Source organism: Blennius ocellaris, assembly GCF_963422515.1.
Source record: "Blennius ocellaris genome assembly, chromosome: 1".
Lineage (NCBI taxonomy): Eukaryota > Metazoa > Chordata > Actinopteri > Blenniiformes > Blenniidae > Blennius > Blennius ocellaris.
The window spans coordinates 13875173-13894288 of NC_137650.1; the positions used below are offsets into that span (position 1 = coordinate 13875173).

Below are 19116 nucleotides of genomic sequence, written 5' to 3' on the forward strand. Positions count from 1 at the left end.
GTAATCAAGGTGTGTGAGGGACAGTTTCTGTCAAGCTATCATTCATGTCCACTCAGCAGCTTTAGTGTTTTATACTCAGCTGGCGTTATTTTTACCCACAGTGCACCACTGCAGCCAGTCCAGTGTGTCGGGATCACCCGACAGCCGCGTGGCACCTGCATATGACTGCTATCAGAAGGAATTCATGATCACAAATTACAGGAGACATGTTGTCATCTGGGTTCAAAAATGAATACAGAACAGACTTCCTGCCAGAAATACATCACTATTTTTTTGTTGTTGTTGAATTTCCTGCTGTCGCGGTCTCGTAACATCTGCAGTAAACAAGTACATGAAATGAAAGAGGAATCTAACAGATGTTTGAATGTATTCTTCAAGTTATTATCAGACTAATACATGTGAATGTGCAGGTGCCTATATAAAACGAAGTGGCTAAAAGTGTTCAACTACTATTTCTTTCAAAGCTGTGGATTTGTGTGTATTTCCAATGTTCAGTTCCACCCGCTGAACAGCTCCATCCGCTCCGATTCACAGTTGTTGACAGCTGGATTTTCCTCTGACAGTGGAGAGATGAGCTTTGTGAAAACACATCAATGTATGAACCATTTTCTTTCTTCAGTGCAGTGGTATTTTTGTTTTCTTTAAAATTTCAAGATCATTGCAGCACAACTTTGGTGAGCAAGGTGCTCTAAAACTGTGATACACATAATCCTGTTGATCAACTCTGAAGGGTTTTAAGATGAGTTTAAAAGACAGACACAAATAGAGTATGTATTGATTTATTGGTGACATTTCTAAACTTTCCATAAGTGTGTTTTATAGTTTCTAGAATCTAAAAAACTATTTCTTGAGTTGAGGGGGTTAAACAGGGCCCTAGAAAGCTACAATGAAGTCTATTTTCTTTGATTTCCTCGTCCCCCAACTGGTACCAAACTTGTTCACTTGTAGATCAGACCCCAGGCTGCTGCATGAAGTAGCTCCTTCATCAATAACAATAGTTTTAGTGATAGATTATTGCACAGGTTGATTTTCTGTGTTTCCTGGCTACAGATGAACGTTTGCTCCTCTCATCTTGCAAACTGGAATCATCACAGTGATTTACTGCTCTCTGCTCCACTAATGGACATATACAGGAAGCAGCTGCTGAGTGCAGAGCATGACATGCGCACACACACACACACACACACACACACACATGCATGCACGCGCCCCCCCCGGACCAGGATATCTGTGAAAATATGTTCAGTATGACAAGAGACACCAACCTACAACCTCTGGCTGTGTTCACCAGTCCAACAATTCCAGTCAATAATTATCCAGCGACTTTCTTCCATAATAGACTGCAGGATTCCCATATCGCCCAGCATGTGTCTGATTGGTGGCCTCACGACAACTGATATCACAAACAACCTACCACATACACTATTTCTAGCTCTCACAATCGCTAAGAAAATAATCCTACTAAATTGGAAAAATAAGCAGGTTCTTAACATCAACCTGTGGCAGAATCTTTTGATGGAATCCATTTCACTGGAAAAAATAACTGTCACTTTTTCTTAAGGCTTTAAATATGAGTTAAAATAATATTTGTCTTTTAGTCGATGCCATATTGTAAAAATAATAATATTGCACAGGGGTGTGTATGTGTATATGTATGAATGGGTTTTTAGTGTATGTGCACATGCACATATACATGTATACAGGTAGAACCGGACAAGAAGAGATTAAAGGCGTGTCTCTGGGGTGTCCGGTCTTGCCCCCAATCCATTTCGGTGGTGGCCCTCTGTGTTGCCGGCCTGTGGCGGTGTCGGGGTGGCTCGCTAGGTTTGGTGGTTGAGCTACGGCGTCACCGTCGAGGTCGAGGTGGGGCTTTGGGGTGGTCGGTCTTCTCCGGGGCCTTGCTGAGCCCTCGACTCTTTGCGCCCCGGCTGCACACCTCGCTGGGGGGCTGTGGGCCACATCTCCTTGCCCTGTTGTCCCCTGGTCAGGTGGGCTGGACCCACAATCGCATCTCCTCCTAAACCACATCACAATCACCTCACACACACCTCATACACACCCCAAGCCCCACACCCATGGAGCATGTTTTTAAAGCGCCACATACATCCACAACAGGGGCCCAGCCCTCTCCCTGGCGGGGGCACAGGTTTGAATGTAATTGTTGAGGATGAATAAAATACTTACATGCCCAATTTGGAAAAGTTCAAAATTTGGATTTCCAGTTTGTTATGAAATAGTGAATAGATGAGCAATAGAACAAATTGAACATTTCAGCTTTTGCCGATTAAATGAGCCAAGTGGCTTCAAACATTGCAGATCATTCGGTGGGAAGCAGTGAAAGCTGAGGTGCTTCATGAATCATTCATGCCACTCAAAATGATAGTCGTCCAAGTGAGGTTTTTTTTTTTTATTTAAACCGTAACAACCTGATTTATAAGGCACAAGATACAGTGATTTTGTCACAAATATGTGCCCTAAAATTTTAATTATTTTCAAAAATGTCCACAAGTTAATAAAATAGAGCTTACCATTCAAACTTTGGTAGTATTTGATGGGCGAAGGTGAAGAACAGTCTGCGATGCAGCAGATCAGATGTTTAACATATGAACGTTCATGTTTACTCACTTTCTATGGAAACAAACTGGTGTCTGCTAGAATGAGCTTTATGACCGAAATAAATATGTTAGGTGCTTTTCATTTTGCAAATGTTGCATTTTATCTGTACTTCATTCTCCTCAATGACACAAACTGACTCCACTCCTGTGGAGGTGTAGACGCTTGCTTTCAGTCCTCTAACAGGAGAGTGGGGAAAATAACATTGTAGAAAACAGGAATGGGAGCAAGAACTGATGATAAACTGTGGTGATAATCTAGAGAGAAGGGAAATGACAGGAGATGCTTTGTGTGTCTGCAGATGGGAGGTGACAGCGTGGACCATCTGCTCTGCGTCCTGCGGCGTTGGAATACAGACCAGAAGCGTGTTTTGCATGCGGCTGCTGTCCATTGACCTGCAGGACATTCTGACTATTTCAGAGGACGAGTGCAGAGAATTCAAACCCCCCATCCTGCAGCCCTGCAACCAAGTGGACTGTCCCCCCACCTGGGAGACCGAGCCCTGGCAGCAGGTATGGACCTCGCTGGCTCCTGTACGTGTCACCAATGGAGATCAGTCCAACTCCACTGACCTCTTCTTCATTGGCTCTCCAGTGTCCCCAGTCCTGTGGCGGTGGTGTCCAGGTCCGGAAGGTCTACTGCAAGCAACTGCTCTCCACAGGAGCTTACAAGCGGCTGGAGGATGGGCTCTGCTTGGGGATCAAACCTGCTACTAACAGAGGCTGCAGCAGTGAAGACTGCTTGCCTCGCATGGTGGGAGGGGACTGGGCAAAGGTGAGTTACCAAGAGCAGAGAGATGGAAGAAATGAGGAGGAGAGCTGGAGAATTCAAGTGTGAATGAAAACCCTTCATCCATCCATTCATCCATCCGTATTTATGTCGGCACATCTATCCGTCTGTCTGTCTGTCCATAAATCCATCCATCTATCCATACATACAGCCATACATACATACATACATACAATCTGCTGGTACTGATCATAAGTGAGCTCAGGGCAAAAATAAAGGTTACACACCAGACATGTGTTCAGTATTTCACTGTGCTATCAGACAGAAGTGGTTAACCACACACTCACCTTACAAGTCGTTTAGAATCATAAGCTAAACCAGACCTGGGCATTTTACAACCTCCAGGCCATATATGGTTCGTCGGCTGTCCCTGCTGCTGCCTGCAGGAGGTGAATGACCGTTACTGATTCAAATAACAAAACTTGCATCATTTAGGGGTCTTCACTCAATTATGTCCTTATTTTCTAAGCGCAGATTATTTGTTGATGTGATGGAAGTTCAAGTCAAAAAACTGTGCATCAGCCTTTTTTTTTTTTTTTTTTAATTGAAAGATGTTTACATTGAGCAGAAGTGAAATTGGTATATGGATTGGCCCTCCACAGCAGACCAGAAGGCAGGAACCTTCTTGCTCTGACGTGGTGTTCTGACCACGTCAGCTCTGTGCCAAACTCATCTTTGTTATTAATTTAAAATCCTCAACAATAACTAGTTTGTCCATGAGTAATTGATCTCATCAGTATCGTTATATTTTAATATACTGCACGTGTGTTTATTGAGTTGTGCATAAACTTTATATAGTAATATTGGGCAAGCCAATAGTCTCCATGCTATTGTTTCACAAGTGGATATTTTCATTCAATTGCAGTCATATAGCCTCTCACTGTATTGTGGTGTATTGACTAATGTACTAAAATGTCTTTCAGAAAACATTTTACTCGACATTTCTTGCTTTGTGTCATATTTTCATGTAAATACATTTGATATATTTTTCATTTTATTCCAACTCAAAATATTTTCTTATTTTTATCATAGCTAAAAAAACCCAAAGCAAATCCAGGATTTTGCTGAGTTGTCCATTACTCTTGCTGTTTGTGAATTCATGACATTTGTTTTGTGTCCCTCTGCAGTGCTCTGTGTCCTGCGGTTTAGGGATCCAGCGCAGGGAGCCTCTGTGTCTCCAGACGACAGCCACGGGTCAGCAGGTGACACTGGGCAGGGAGCAGTGCTCAGGTTTACCCTCACCACCACTCGTACGAACCTGCCGCATGATGGCCTGCCCCAGTAAGAAAACGCACGCACGCACACACACACACACACACACACACACACACACACACATAGATAGATAGATTGAAATAAAGTATAATCTAACTTTTTTTTTTAATTATTGTTTCATTAAGGTTTGATCGGATAATGTAAACCAGATTTCATCGATTGAGGTTATTGCTTGTCAAATTGTGTTCGTGCATGTGCCTTCATGAATATATGCAAACGGGTTAATGTCACAGTTTGTGTGAAGCACTTTGACAGTATTTAACTTGTAAATAAATTGCTATACAGTGGAATGAAGTCCATACTTGTGTGACGAGGCAGCCCGCTGCAGTCTGTGCTTTGTGATTTATCGTCTCAGGTTAAGCAGAAGTTGACAGAGTTGTTGGCTTGTTTGTTCTAATGGAAACTTTCTATGAGGAGAACTTGAACTGCGATCTGCTCGATTAAAGCTCCATTAAACATTCCCATCAACAGCGTGCTGTTATAGAGCCTGTAAGTCATTACCCGGGGGAGCAGTGAGAAATGTATACATGCCGCAGCCTCACTTTATCAAGCTATCAGCAGATCTTGATCACCCTTTGAAAAGAACATTTTAAGGAAGTGTGTTGAAAATGCATTCAGACATATTTTCATACTTAAATGATAAACCTGAGCTTTAAACTAAATACTATGGCCGCAGTATGAGGACGAGTGCGCTTATAACAAAGCTGCATGAGAGAAATGTCTTCGGGTGTTTGTTTTTACATTTGTGCATCAGATAAATGAAAATGACAAGAAACCCCCTTGATGCTGAATTCAGTCTTTTCTGATAAAACATTTCTGGCTATACATAGAATTACTAACGTATTCGTTGATATGCTAACAGCCTTAAATGCACATTACCTGACTTCTCAGAGCTGCCTGGATGTTGGTAGTTTAAATCAGCTTTATATTCTACATCAGGGTTCAGCTCTTTTTTTAAAACAAAGGCTCCACATGCAATAATTAGCACTATTATTAGAGCACTGTTTCTCTCTGTCTTTCCTAGTCTAATAATCATGCTTACATTTTTCTAAATTTCAAGTTAAGTAATTAAGTAAAAACAGTATTTATCCATTACCCTTTTTTTTACTCCGAACCAACAAATTTGCAAAGTAATAATTGTTTGCTTTAATAGCCCAGGTGACATTATGTACATCCATCCATCCATCCATCCATCCATTCATCTAGCCTGTTCAGGGGTGCTGGAGCCAATCCCAGCATATTGTGGGCAAGGGCGGTTTACACCGTAGACAGGTCGCCAGTCCATCGAAGGACATAGACACTATGTAGCAACCAAAATAATTTGACCAAATTGACTATTTAAATGTAACAAAGCCAATAATAACTTTCAGATATTATATGCATCGTACTAGAACTGGAAAACTGTAAATCAAATGAAAGTTAATGTAACTTTCATTTGATTTACAGTTTTCCAGTGAATGTCTGCAGACCGATTAAAGAAGTAATTAGTAACGTTAGTGATTTTTCAATATTAAAATCATCTGTTCATCAGGACAAAATTCAGGAGGTGGTTCAAAGGGGTAGGACTTCATTTTGAATAATCCCACATATAAAAATGTTCAGCTCTCTGAAGAGTACTTGCTCCTTGGGGTACAAGGGCACCATTTACTTCAACAGTATCCAAAAACATTTTCCCCAGAGGAGAAAATTGTAGCAAAAGGGATGGCGTTCAAAGCCGAGAACGATCAATGAGCAAAAGCTGAGTGTGTGACACCTTTTGAATCTGAAACGAAGACGTCTATCATCTGCTGTGAGATCCTGTCTCATACACTTTTTGTACCCCACTATTTTTTCACCACTAAACGGTTTTGACGCATGCGCACACAGTATAGAGCCAGTACATGGGTCGGCGTGTTGATGCTTCCACTGTACATTTATTTAGCGCCTTGTATATTTTTCCAACACATTAATTATACTTGCATCGTTTGTGATTCAAAATATGTTCATATTTATTTGCATTTCCACTCCCAAGTTTATAGCCTGACTTGACAGATGGAGCTGAAGAGTCACTCGGGGATCCACTGGCCCTCCGCCGCCGAACTCCTTGATGATGACCATCTATTAAAACCACCACAGATGAGAGATATTTGCAAACAGCATGACAATTAAAGCCAAAATTGTTACTGAGCGCAGACTGAGGCTCAGGCACAGAAAGCAGGCAGAAAGAAGGTGTATTTTCAGAACGAGATAGAGACAGGTGGACGGGCTGGCAGCCAGAGGCAGAGCGGAAGCACATCAGGGAGCATGGGCTGGACGGACGGATCTTCAGAGGGAAAAAGAGAGAGAGTATCAACCGGAGTTGGTGTGAACAGGTAGAAAACAAACCCTAAGCGGGGTTCTACGGTCCAGCATAGAGTGAAGTCCGATGCCCATTTAAATGGTGAGGGTCATCAATATGGCAAGTGGATCCACTCGTCCGCCGCAGATGATTCTAATCAGCTGATTGTAACAGCCCGTGATCACTACTCCTGCAACCCAACCTTGGCACGCCCACCTGGAAGACAGAGGAGAGAGACAGACACCAAAACTGCAGCCATGGCGCCCCTAAGTAGCAGCCACTGTGCCAGGCATGACAGGAATGGAGATGGGAGCGATGAGTGATGTAGTACCAAGAAACCCTTGCTAAAAGAACAAGATAGATACAATCTTGGGTAACTTTAGTCTTGACACAAGCATTGGATTAAAGGTCACTGACAGTTCAATTCAGGAAAAACACTTTCTTCACTTAGTACCAGTTGTATGGCCCATATAATGTTTTTGACAAGTCAACGGTAACTGCAGTTTGCCCATTGTCCAATACAAAAAATAGTTTTTGCTATTTCCTCCCAGCTGTGCTGACCTGACCTCTCCCTGACTGTCCTGCACCAGGATGATGTCTCAGGTCCCGTCCAGGTCAGCAGAGCAGATGAAGAGAAACCTTCCCTCCACTGAACAATCATGTCTCCACTCCTCCCACTCCTCCCTCTTCCATCCTGTAGTGACGCATCAAACCAAGGACTGGGGCTGTTTGGTCCCAGCAGGTACAAAAGGTCAAAAGCAAAGTGCTGTACATCAGCTGCCTGTGGGCCGGTTTCTTCTCAAGAGTTTTCCTGCTGAGATCACGGAGGTGGGAGGAGACGGATGGACGTTAAATGAATGAATTGCATGGATGGATAGATAGAAAACATTCACCTTATTCTCATCTCTCTTTGCATTTCTAAGTCAAACCTCTTGATTGGCTTAAATCAAATGAAAAACTAACAGTTCTAAGTTATTTTACAATTAATTTGTTTCCATCTATTTATGGATGCTCCCATGAGACATGGAGCTTTTAGCTACATAGGAAATATTTGTCAGAAGATTCATTTCTCTTCCTTCCTGTTGATTATGAAGCCATGAATACTTTCCAAGAGTGACTCCACTAAAATAATCCACAGTATTTGTTCTGTCCAAAATTAAATTTGGCACTTCAGCTGAAACTAACATGAGACAGTCTGACTTTGCCAAATGACCCAAAGTCTGTCAGTCCAAAAGTGTCTTTTGTGGATTTCCACAGCGTCCTGCTGAGCACAGCTGCAACAGAGGGAGACATACCGACACTTTCTCAAAGGTTTTGTTGCCGGGAATAAAATCCCACATGCAAATGCCAACACAAAGGATCAGACTGGATTCAGTTGAACTTCAGAAAGCATTTTTATATGTTAAAAACTCACTGTCATGCCTCTGAGGTTTCTCTTCAAAACCCATTTGGACCAAGACCTGAAATCTAATATATGCGGCATGTGAGCAGCATATTTGAATAGAATTGTGGAGAAAAACATCTAATATCAAAAGTTAAACAAAGTTTGTGTTATTTCAGTTATTAGAAGTATGCCGTCATGACGGTTTTCATGATCCAATATATAAAAAGTAGTCAGTTAACATATGATTTTTCTAATTTAACACTGTAAGTTGAATTATAATGACCCAGTCCTGCAACAAAATGTCTTTTTGGTCTCAATTTGACTCACTTAAAACCACAAGTCTAAGAAATGAATGGTATTTCCCAGTTCTAGGTTGTAAATATAGTTCAGTCCCTGTGAAGTCCTGTCCTGCTCAGCCTGCTTTCATTCACTCCATCCTCGCAGTAAGAACCATCATGGCCTTAAACTGCTCCTTCATTTTTCTAACCTCACTCAAATAAAGCAACTACTGTAACCCAGACCTTCTCTCACAATATTTTATTGGAGTTAATGATGTAAAATGTATTTCCATGTTCCTCTTTGACCTGGGAGCTCGGAGCAGAGCCTGGAGGAGGTCTTGTTTTCATTTTCTCACAGTCTAAGTATGAACATCAGTCAGTGTGGTTGGTGACGGCCGTTACTCACACTGACCCGCAGCGCTCCGATCACTGAAGACGTATTGTGTGGATTCATCTGATGGAGGAAACAGTGGACAAATGAAAAGAGGCCTATTGATTGACACATGTTCGCTCTCAGGCTGAAACTGGACTTCACTCCAGCATTTTGGCTTCATGTTCAATGATTTGCAGTTTATACTGAAGCTAATATAAAATCTTGTGACATCAAATCTGTATGAGCTCAGCAGAGATCAGAGAAAAAGACTGAATGGTTATGTACATAGGCTCTGGGTAAGAAAATATTTAGGTCTGTTGAAACACTGTCTTGATCATGGAAAGTTATTTGATTATAATTTCTCAAAGTGGCATCCCACTTACATGCTATGCCCTGACGTTGAGATAAAGAGTACAATCTCAAGGTTGTTGGTCCGATTCATCATATGTTGAAGGCAAAACACTTAGACATCAAGCATCATGGATGTTGAGATGTATGCATTCACAAGTGAAAATGTTGTTTTACACACACACACACACACAGTACACAGCACACACATGTAAAATGTACATAGAATTAAACCTGTTCAGCTAAAACATTTATTATGGATCCAATTTGTGAGGTACTTTTCATTGTTCATGAAAATAGAGAAAGTCATTAAGTACACATATTTTGTGTTTTGTTTAGTTTTTTTTAGTTTTTATATGTGGTGTTTGAGGATATTTGTCACAATCTTAAAAATCTTATTAATTACCTACTTTTCACTTTCCTTCTCAACAGAACACTCCAAAGAGAAAAGGCCCAAAGACAGTCGAAAGGTCCTGCAGAAAAACCAGGTCCAGCAAGCGGAGCGACGTCCAGTGAAGGAAAGAGGTTACGAGGAAGGCATCAAACAGTGTCCACTGCTGCAGGGTGTGCACCGCATCTACATCCAGACCAAGAAAGAGAAACGCCTCCACCTGACCATTGGAGGCCACGCCTACCTCCTACCCAACACCTCTCTGGTTATCAAATGCCCCGTCAGAAGATTCCCCAAAGCCAGCATCCTCTGGTTTAAAGACGGGAGCTCTTTGCCCAGCTCCAAACGAGTTGGTGTTACCAAGTCTGGCTCTCTGAAGATCTACTTCCTTGCGACAGAGGATGTCGGGGTGTACAAGTGTGTAGCGGGACCTGCTTCAGACATCTTCACCGTACAGCTCATTGGTCCTGCGAGCAGGTTGACTGGCCGAGTGTCTGCAGCCAATCCGAGTCCCACCGGGGAGGAGATGCTGCCCAGCTGCCACAGACACAACTCAGACCTGGAGGTGTTCTGGCCGAGAGTCAGTGTGTCTCTGCTGCCTCCCGGGGACCAGGAGGCCTCCCTGCAGGCACGAGTGGAGGAGAGGTTGAGTAATATCACCTTGCAGGCAGACAGAGGAGAGATCCAGCAGGAGCAGGCTTCAGAAATGATCTACTCTCTGTTGACCCACATGTCTGCTGCCCAGCTTTGGACCAGGACAGCAGAGGGAGTGGGACACGTTAAAGGTAATGCTGCACAGAGTTTGTTTAACTTTATGCTTTCTTGAAAACAGTCAATTATTGGTTCGATCATTCAGTCACTTGGATGAAGCTTGTGATTCTCATGTATCTGGATTTGACCGACAGACCGACTGCCCAACTGGTCCGAACACTCCTCCCTGGAAATGGTTGCAAAGAGGCCAGCGGTGATTGTCAGGGAGCAACAGACCCTACCACTGAACTTTCAAAAGGACATCAACATCAGTATCGGACACAGCGCCCTCCTCACCAATGCCACGCGATCACTGACCATACGTTGCCCAGCAGACGGCTTCCCCTCTCCGAAAATCAGCTGGACCAAAGATGGAGCAGTATTGCAGTGCACTGACAGGTAAGGCAAAGCAGACAAACTTGTCCTGATGCTACACAGACAACATTATGATTAGTGCAAGGTCCGGAAGGGTAAATAACACATTTCAGTTCAGAGGCCACATACAATCCAATTTCATTTCGAACCAGTGAAATAGTAGCATAATAGCTTTAAGATTTAAGATAGATGAAAAAGTATTTTTTTTTTTTCAAATCTGAACAATTAGAACCAATAATTACTACAATCTCAACATAAAGCCAATTTTAATTATGTAAAATTCTGTGAAAAGTCCTCAAATCTATAACTGTTGCATCTTATGGTTCACGGCTCACATTGAAGCCTCTTGTGGGCCGGTTTTGGTCCACAGCCCTTATGTTTGATTGGATTCGAGTTTTTAATACATAAATATGAAAAAAAAAGTATACTATCCAGGTTTTAGAAATGTACAAAAACAGTTACAGCTTGAAGGAACAGTTGAAAAGTACTATTAACATATATATAATGTCAAGTTCTTCTAACTATGGTGGATCTACAAGTCTATTCTAAACACCTATTTCTTTTGGTAAAACAAACTAAAATGTGTCCACTGTTCGTTTTTGCGTGTGTCCTTGAGCTGTTTTGACACGTCAATCAGACTCAGGGCAGGAGAGCCTCTCACTCTGCATCCATATACACCCTGCAGTGTGAACACAGCCCCCACACTGTGAGACTCTGTGTATTTTTAGCACCAATCCAAAAATTGGAATCCGTTCAATTTAATCTGCTAACCATAATGAAGTGCTGAAGTGATTTCTATCTTGATAAAGTCCTGCTTTGTACAAGATCAACGTAATCATGGTGACATACACACGTCATTACATGAGTGCAGAGATTCATTAATCAAAGAGATAAAAAAGAATTGAGCTCGAAGTGTTTCAGCTCCTTTGTATTGATTTTGGCATTTTCCTGACAAAGCCTAGTTAAAAATAACAACCACGTATTATTGATCGTCTTTATTGTGGCACTATTTCTCTCTTATCTCTATGCATGTCATTATTTCTGAGCCATTAGTAGTAAATCTCTGTTGTTGTTGTCTGAGATGCTTTTTCATTCCAGCAAAGATGAATAAACATATCAGGTTCAGTGAAGTGCAGCCTGACTTACTCTCAGTCGCATCTCGAGTGGAAAGCAAAGTCTCTGTAGCACTGATGACTGATAAGCGCATCCCCAGAGTTTCATGAGTCAGCACAAACTTATAAATACAGCATATCATAGTTCATTAAATATAAAGTTTGTAATAGGAGAGCCTTTCTGCTTTATTCCAGGGGAACTTCAGCTGATCATTTGATCTGCATGTTTGAGTTGTTGGGTTTTTCACAAGAAGTTCTTTCTAATGGTGTGTCGCTGGCCTGCGCCTCTGGACAAAACCAGATGAATCAAACTGAACCAACAATCAATACATTTTAAAATGTCACTGACATACATGGAGGAATAAGGATTGAAGATGGACACTTTTACGCTAAATACCGTTTATTCCCACCACTGATGTAACACAACGCAACATACCTTCAGAGGCATTCACAGTTGATTGATGTGGTTTTAGTACAACGCTGACGTCCAGTGTTCCTCTTTTGTCCAATTAAACGACAACGTTTCAAGTGAAAACGCATCTTTTAATTATCATTTCAGACACGTTTTGTATTTACACAGCAATGTTTTTAAAATGCCTGCACATAAAGTTAGTTTAGACGGAGATGGAGTCGAAGTGTTTTCAAAAAGTTGCATTGTCAGTGGCTCTGACCACTGTTGTCGTGTAAACAAACCCACAAAACACAACAAGCGTTTTCCATTTTCGCTTTGAAACGTCGTGTAAATGGGGTCTCTGAGGTCTGATGATTCTGCAGCAACACAACAGCCTTTTCTTAATTATCATATATAATGTCTTGTCTTTGAATTAGAAACCAAGTAAAATGTGGGTTGTTATTATCATCTGGCTAAAAATACATTTGTATTTTTCCAATGATGTATATATAGAATGATTGTCTTATGTTTCTTCGTAATTATGTTAAATTGGGTATGAGAACTAAAATTTATAATGGTAAATAAAAGCAGAATAACATTTATCCACATTTGTTCAGGTGAACTCACATACCATGCCTCTCCCGGTGCAGTGAAAGACAGAGTGGCACACAAGTGAACTGTGTAGCTGAGTTTCAGTCTCATTGATGAATATTGATGACATTTTTTTTTTTAAACAAAAAAACATGGAGGCAGACCTCACGTCGTGCTCTATCGGGAACTTGCATCGTGATGTCCTTTTCAGCTGAAATTCATTCCCCGACTTCTTAAAAGAACATTGTATTTGCTCTTCTCCTGTTGAAATGCAGATTGAGGTTTCAGAGCTGCCACTCACTGATACTTTTTCTCATGCTTGGCAGCAGCCGGCTGCATATGGAAGCCATCACCATTTTGCCCCAGGACATGTCAATCACACCATGAGTGACTGCTGCAGAGAGTTTTTCTGGTCTAATAGCTCACACAACATGCTCCGTTCTTAATTTCTTCAATTTTACGGCTTCGACTTTGCCAGGATTACATGGTATCATTAGGTAACAAATTCAAACCGGCTGTTTCAGTCTTGCCATGGTTTGTCAAGGAGATGCTCAAGGACTCTGAAAGCGATCGTGTCAGTAAATTTACCAGACACAAGATTTTATTTGAAGTCTTGATTGTAAAGGAAGAGGATATATAGATTATTGTGCATCAATTGTAGCATTTTCAATAACAAACACTAATAAAAATAAACAAGAAAAAAAGATTAGAGGGCAAATACCAACACAAAGCCAATGACACCCCCCTACAAACATACACACCAACACACACGAAAAGATCGAGTTTGCTATTTGATATTGGGTAAAAATGACAAACAAGCACGTTCAACCAAAATGTCAGGCAGCTCTCTTGATCAAAGCGCACGGTGGCGAATTCAAAGCCTGACACTTAATTGGCATTTATAAGCTTGTGGGCTTTGGAGGAAAGCACATAACTTTTGTCATTGACTTAGTTTGGGGTTTTTTTGTTTTTTGAGATAGCTATAGTAGCTGTGAAGTACAATAGTCACTACAATGAGTCATAACCAGAGAAAATACCTCTCAGCAAAATGCTGTACAGAAGCTGACCTTCTTTGAATAGCTTTAATAGTTTTTCCATCACATTATGCCAAAAAAGGTTTAAAAAAGACAGGTGCTCAGATAACCATAATGGTCATAAAATCCTGTTTACCGTCTCTGAGCAGTTGTAACAGTTGTTGTCATGCTAATTTCTCCAATCAGGAACAAGTTACAGTTTGATATAAAACTTAATATTGTCTTTATTCCAGAGAATTGGGAAAATAGCATCCTAATACAGAAACAGAAACTGTAAGTTATAATTTTTGTCACTTAGGTACTGTTTTATTTCACCTATAGTTGTTTTAAAAACATTAAGTATTTTGTAGTTAATCTTCTCAAACCTAAAACATTTTCTCATATGTCCTGTTTACACCAATCAGCCATAACAATATAACCACCTGAAGCATATTGTGTTGGTACCGCTTTTGCTGCTTGAACAGTTCTCACTCGTCGAGCTATGGCCCTCTGAAAGTGTGCACACGCCGTCACTGCTTTTCCATCCGTGGATCACTTTTTTTCGATCGTGACCTGCTGCAGACCAGAAACACTCCCAAGAACTGCATTTTCTAAGAAACTCAATCGTCTGTCCGTCATGGTTTGCCTTTTGTCAGACTCGATCAAATCCTTAAACGTGGACATGTTCTCTCCTCCTAACATCTCCTTTAATGACAGAATGTTCACTTGCTGCCTCACATATCCCACCCACGACTACGTGCTATGATAAATAGACCATCTGTGACATTCATTTCAACTGTTGGTGGTTATAAATGTTTCAGTTGTTTAACTTTGAGGTGAGCTTGCTTAAGGCAACAGCAGCTGAGGTTAAAGTGAGCTACTTTTCCTACACAACAATTTAGCATGTATTGACTTTCTGTTAACTGACTGATTGATAAAACAAACAGATTTAGTTTTTTAAGCCTCTTCACATCCCATTCAGTTATATTCTGTTGAAATCTTTGATAGTAAATTGTTGAGTAATGATCACTAAACATTTCTGTCATTTTTGTCTTGCAGTGATCAGCTTAATAATGTCAGAGATATAGACCTAAAGCATCACACACATTTTACTTTAAGAGCCACGAACAACCAAAGTGTCATCTTGAAATAGTGCCATCTTGACCTTTACATTTTTTACTTTTCTTTGTTGGAGTGCAGAGTATACGTGAGGGCACTGTGTCAGCTCAGGGTGCTGTTTTGTGTTGTGTCTGGTATACTGTTTGTTGGTTTTGGCCCACGAGCCTTATGTTTGACACCCCTTTCCTCAAGGCTTCGACATTTTGTGACTCTCTGATCTTCCCTATGTGAAATTTATGTAGAAGCTTTTCTCAATTAGACAATCAACAATAAATAAGTTTTGCTGGGTTTTCCCGTCTGTTACTCTTCAGTTACTGTATCACTTTCTTTTGGTTTGGGTCTGTTAATTTCACTCTTCTTTCTGCACTGACATCCACATCATCATTGATTTCTGCTCCTCTTCTGTTGAAGGTGTCCTATTTTCAAAGCAATTCACATTTTAGGTCCTAACCGGTCTGTTGGTCTGAGCGCCAGACAATAATGCAGCACATTTTTTTTTAAATCACCTGCAGGGTATCATGGGATGCCGTTGGCCTCCACATCCTTCAGCCCAGAGCATCGGACCGAGGACAGTACAAGTGCAGAGCTGCCAACAGACATGGCTCCGACTCAGAGGCTTCTCAGCTCCTGCTGGCAGGTGGGTCCCACACTATACTCTCATTTTATTATTTATAAAACAAAATCCTTTTATCAAACAGGAAACTTGTTTGGTTCTATTGGGGTTTGTAAAACAAAATCCTTTTATCAAACAGGAAACTTGTTTGGTTCCTCACAGTGATTTAAAAACAAATTAAGCAAGCCTCCCACAGTGTCTATTCAGATAATTGTAAGTCAAACACTTTGACTGTGAGCGTCTTCGTCAAGAACGGTGGGATTTATCTTGTTTACTGCGTCAAGAACTTTAATAACAACAACCTCGTGTTTGGTCTTGCTTTTTGTAGTTAATAATAGATGAAGTGCAGTTTTCGGATGAAAAGAAATTGTTTCAATATTGCTTACAACTGGCTTTTTAAGTGAAATGAAATCTATTAGTGAAACACCTTCCTCATTTTGCATTGCTTGCCTGTGTAAATGCAGCACAGAGTTTAGCTCTTCTGACTCTCTCTCCTCTTTTTCATGGGGAAATCAGTTTGTGTCATTGGCAGTGAGGCTTCAGTATTATGAAACAGATCGCATCACGAGCATGTGTGGGTGTGGAGTTGTTCTCCACTGAAATGACAGATTGCAGTGAAGTTTCAGTATTATTGCCAGTACAGACATGGTTCATATATGTGAGACAAATGAGACAAATACATTTTATATAGACAAATTCTGTTTTGAGAAAAGCCATTGAAGTTGTTTGAAATATTTTAAAGAAACAGTGTTCATTAGTTCTGCTCAGAAAACAAACAGATGCCCTAAGACAGTGACTCCCAACCTTTTCATTGAGGGAACTAAAGTTTTATCACTGTAAACCTTGGTGACCCTTGAAGAAAAAGTTGAAGGAGCCTCATAACACACTGTATATGATAATATGTTGTATTCTGTAACAATGAGTTCCTTTTCTCTGAGTAGAAACTCTTCGGGTTTACGCACCGTCTCAGTGTTTGTTAATCAGGTGCTCCTTCAGTTTTTTTCAATTTGCCAGTTTTTGACCTCAACAGCTGTAATTTTGTCGACTGCTTTTATGAAGACATATTCCCTCCATCTCTGTACATTTGCTGTTTTTGACAGGTTCACCTTTGTCTTTGCCCCCATGCGTTATTTCTCCCACTGTTGTGTAGAGGGCGTTATGACCCCCCCCCAATGAATTTTTGGTGTCCATCCTTTGGGAACGGGCCCCTCCTTGTTGTGAATCACTCACCTAACAAACTGAACGTCCAGTAAAAACAAAACAAAAATAACCTCTATTAATCCTCTTGGGGATGACTGTCTTCTCTGCACTTCTGTTTTATTCATAAATCACCTTAACTGCACATCCAATTAGCATTGATCTGCCGCAGTGCGTGTTTTTTTCTCCACTTTTTTTTCAATTAAAACTACAGCAATTAGGATTTTCAATCACTTCCAGAGGAGCAACATATAATTACTTTAGCTGCTGAAAGGCACAGAATCCAATGAAAGGATGAGAGTTCATAAAAAAAACCTCACATTAAGAAGCAGATTGATGGAAACGTCTTCTTGTGTTTTCCTGTTTCGGTGTGAGAGGCTCAAACTAAAGTGCACTAAAGACCGAGACACTTTCTTTGTCTGAACCGCCAGAGCCTCCAGCCATCGCAGTGTCATGGAGGAACGTTTCTGACTTCGGGGTCATGTTGGACCACAGCGTGAGCGCCACAGTTGGAGGACGAGTCAACGTTCGGCTGGGCACCAACCTCACTCTGGACTGTCCAGTCACTGGTACGTTACCTCAGTGTATAAAACCAATCACCACCCATCATCCATCCAGAGTATTTAAAACTGACACAGCAATGACTTTGGCAGGTATGCAGTAACTACTCAAGTCAAATCACTTCTTTTTTAGGTCGTGAATGGATCTCTAATTAATAAATAATGGAATGATTTTCATTGCCTTCAACATCCATCCATCCATCCATTTTCTGCCGCTTATCCGGGGCCGGGTCGCGGAGGCAGCAGTCTGAGCAGAGTTGCCCAGACTTCCCTCACCCCAAACACTTCCTGCAGCTCTTCCGGTGGCACCCCAAGGCGTTCCCAGGCCAGCCGAGAGACATAGTCCCTCCAGCGTGTCCTGGGTCTGCCCCGAGGCCTCCTACCGGAGGGACATGCCCAGAACACCTCCCTAGGGAGGCGTCCGGGGGGCATCCGAAATAGATGCCCGAGCCACTTCAGCTGGCTCCTCTCGATGTGGAGGAGCAGTGGCTCTACTCCGAGCTCCTCCCTGGTGACTGAGCTCCTCACCCTATCTCTAAGGGTACGCCCAGCCACCCTACGGAGGAAGCTCATTTCAGCCGCTTGTATCCGGGATCTCGTTCTTTCGGTCATGACCCATAGTTCATGACCATAGGTGAGGGTTTGCCTTCAACAAAGCTTTTTTATTCCAATAGCATTCAAATTTCCTTTGCATAAAATTAAAGACAATTATTAAACTCTTATCAGCAAACACGTCCTGGGCCTTATATGTTAATTATTTATGTATTCTTTTCTTTCGAGTCTTGTAAAATTCATCAGTGAAAATGACATGAGGAGGAGTGACAGAGGAGAGAATCGTGACGGATATTTCTTTGTCCCAAATACTGAAAATAAGCTTTTGTTCATTCTGCAGAGCTGTGGTGCTGAATACTTGATGGAAATCCTACAGTATGTAATCTGTCCACCCAGCTCCAAACTCTGAAAGGGAATAAAAACAGGAGTGAAAGCTGCATGTGTTCTCGTTGTGATTGTGTTACACCATATCAGCCAGTATTTCACCACACCGCTGCGAGCAGCACGACCTGTCAACTTCAGCCAAATGCTGCAGGCTCATCATTCAGTATCCAGTAGTTTCAGATTTGGATGTGTAGTCTGATGTGGCGATGCAGCTGCAAGTTGACCGAGCCAGAATTTCCGCTCAAATTAATCTCCATCATCAAAACCGGCTTCCGCTCAATCTGTACTTCAACCGTTCAGCCCTCTATTAAGCTGATTCATAACCAGCTGCTGCCAAGACTTCCCATTGGTGTGTTTGTTGTTTGTCAGGTGTTCCTCAGCCCACAGTGACGTGGCACAGAAAGAATGGTCCATTAGAAGCCGGGGCTGTTTCCCTACCATCTGGATCTCTGTGGATCAAAAATGTGTCGCTGCAAAGCCAAGGTGCCTTCTGCTGCACTGCCACCAATGCGGTCGGCAAGTCCACGGCCTCGACAGTCCTGCAGGTCTATGGTGGGTCCACACACTGTCACCTGCTCTGCTAACATGTATCCAACACACACACACACACACACACACACACACACACACACACACACACACACACACACACACACACACACACACACACACACACACACACACACACACA

General features: G+C 41.8%; 1 protein-coding gene across 1 annotated transcript in view; it reads left to right on the forward strand.

Moving 5' to 3' along the window:
• The window catches only part of adamtsl3 (ADAMTS-like 3), a 149481-nt gene that overhangs the window by 116401 nt on the left and 13964 nt on the right, over positions 1-19116 (forward strand). Inside the window, exons 18-25 of the mRNA XM_080520951.1 lie at positions 2915-3125; positions 3208-3387; positions 4530-4683; positions 9810-10553; positions 10674-10917; positions 15632-15756; positions 17361-17498; positions 18795-18977. Coding sequence (XP_080377077.1) covers positions 2915-3125; positions 3208-3387; positions 4530-4683; positions 9810-10553; positions 10674-10917; positions 15632-15756; positions 17361-17498; positions 18795-18977 — 1979 coding nt within the window. The remainder of the gene's footprint in view (positions 1-2914; positions 3126-3207; positions 3388-4529; positions 4684-9809; positions 10554-10673; positions 10918-15631; positions 15757-17360; positions 17499-18794; positions 18978-19116) is intronic.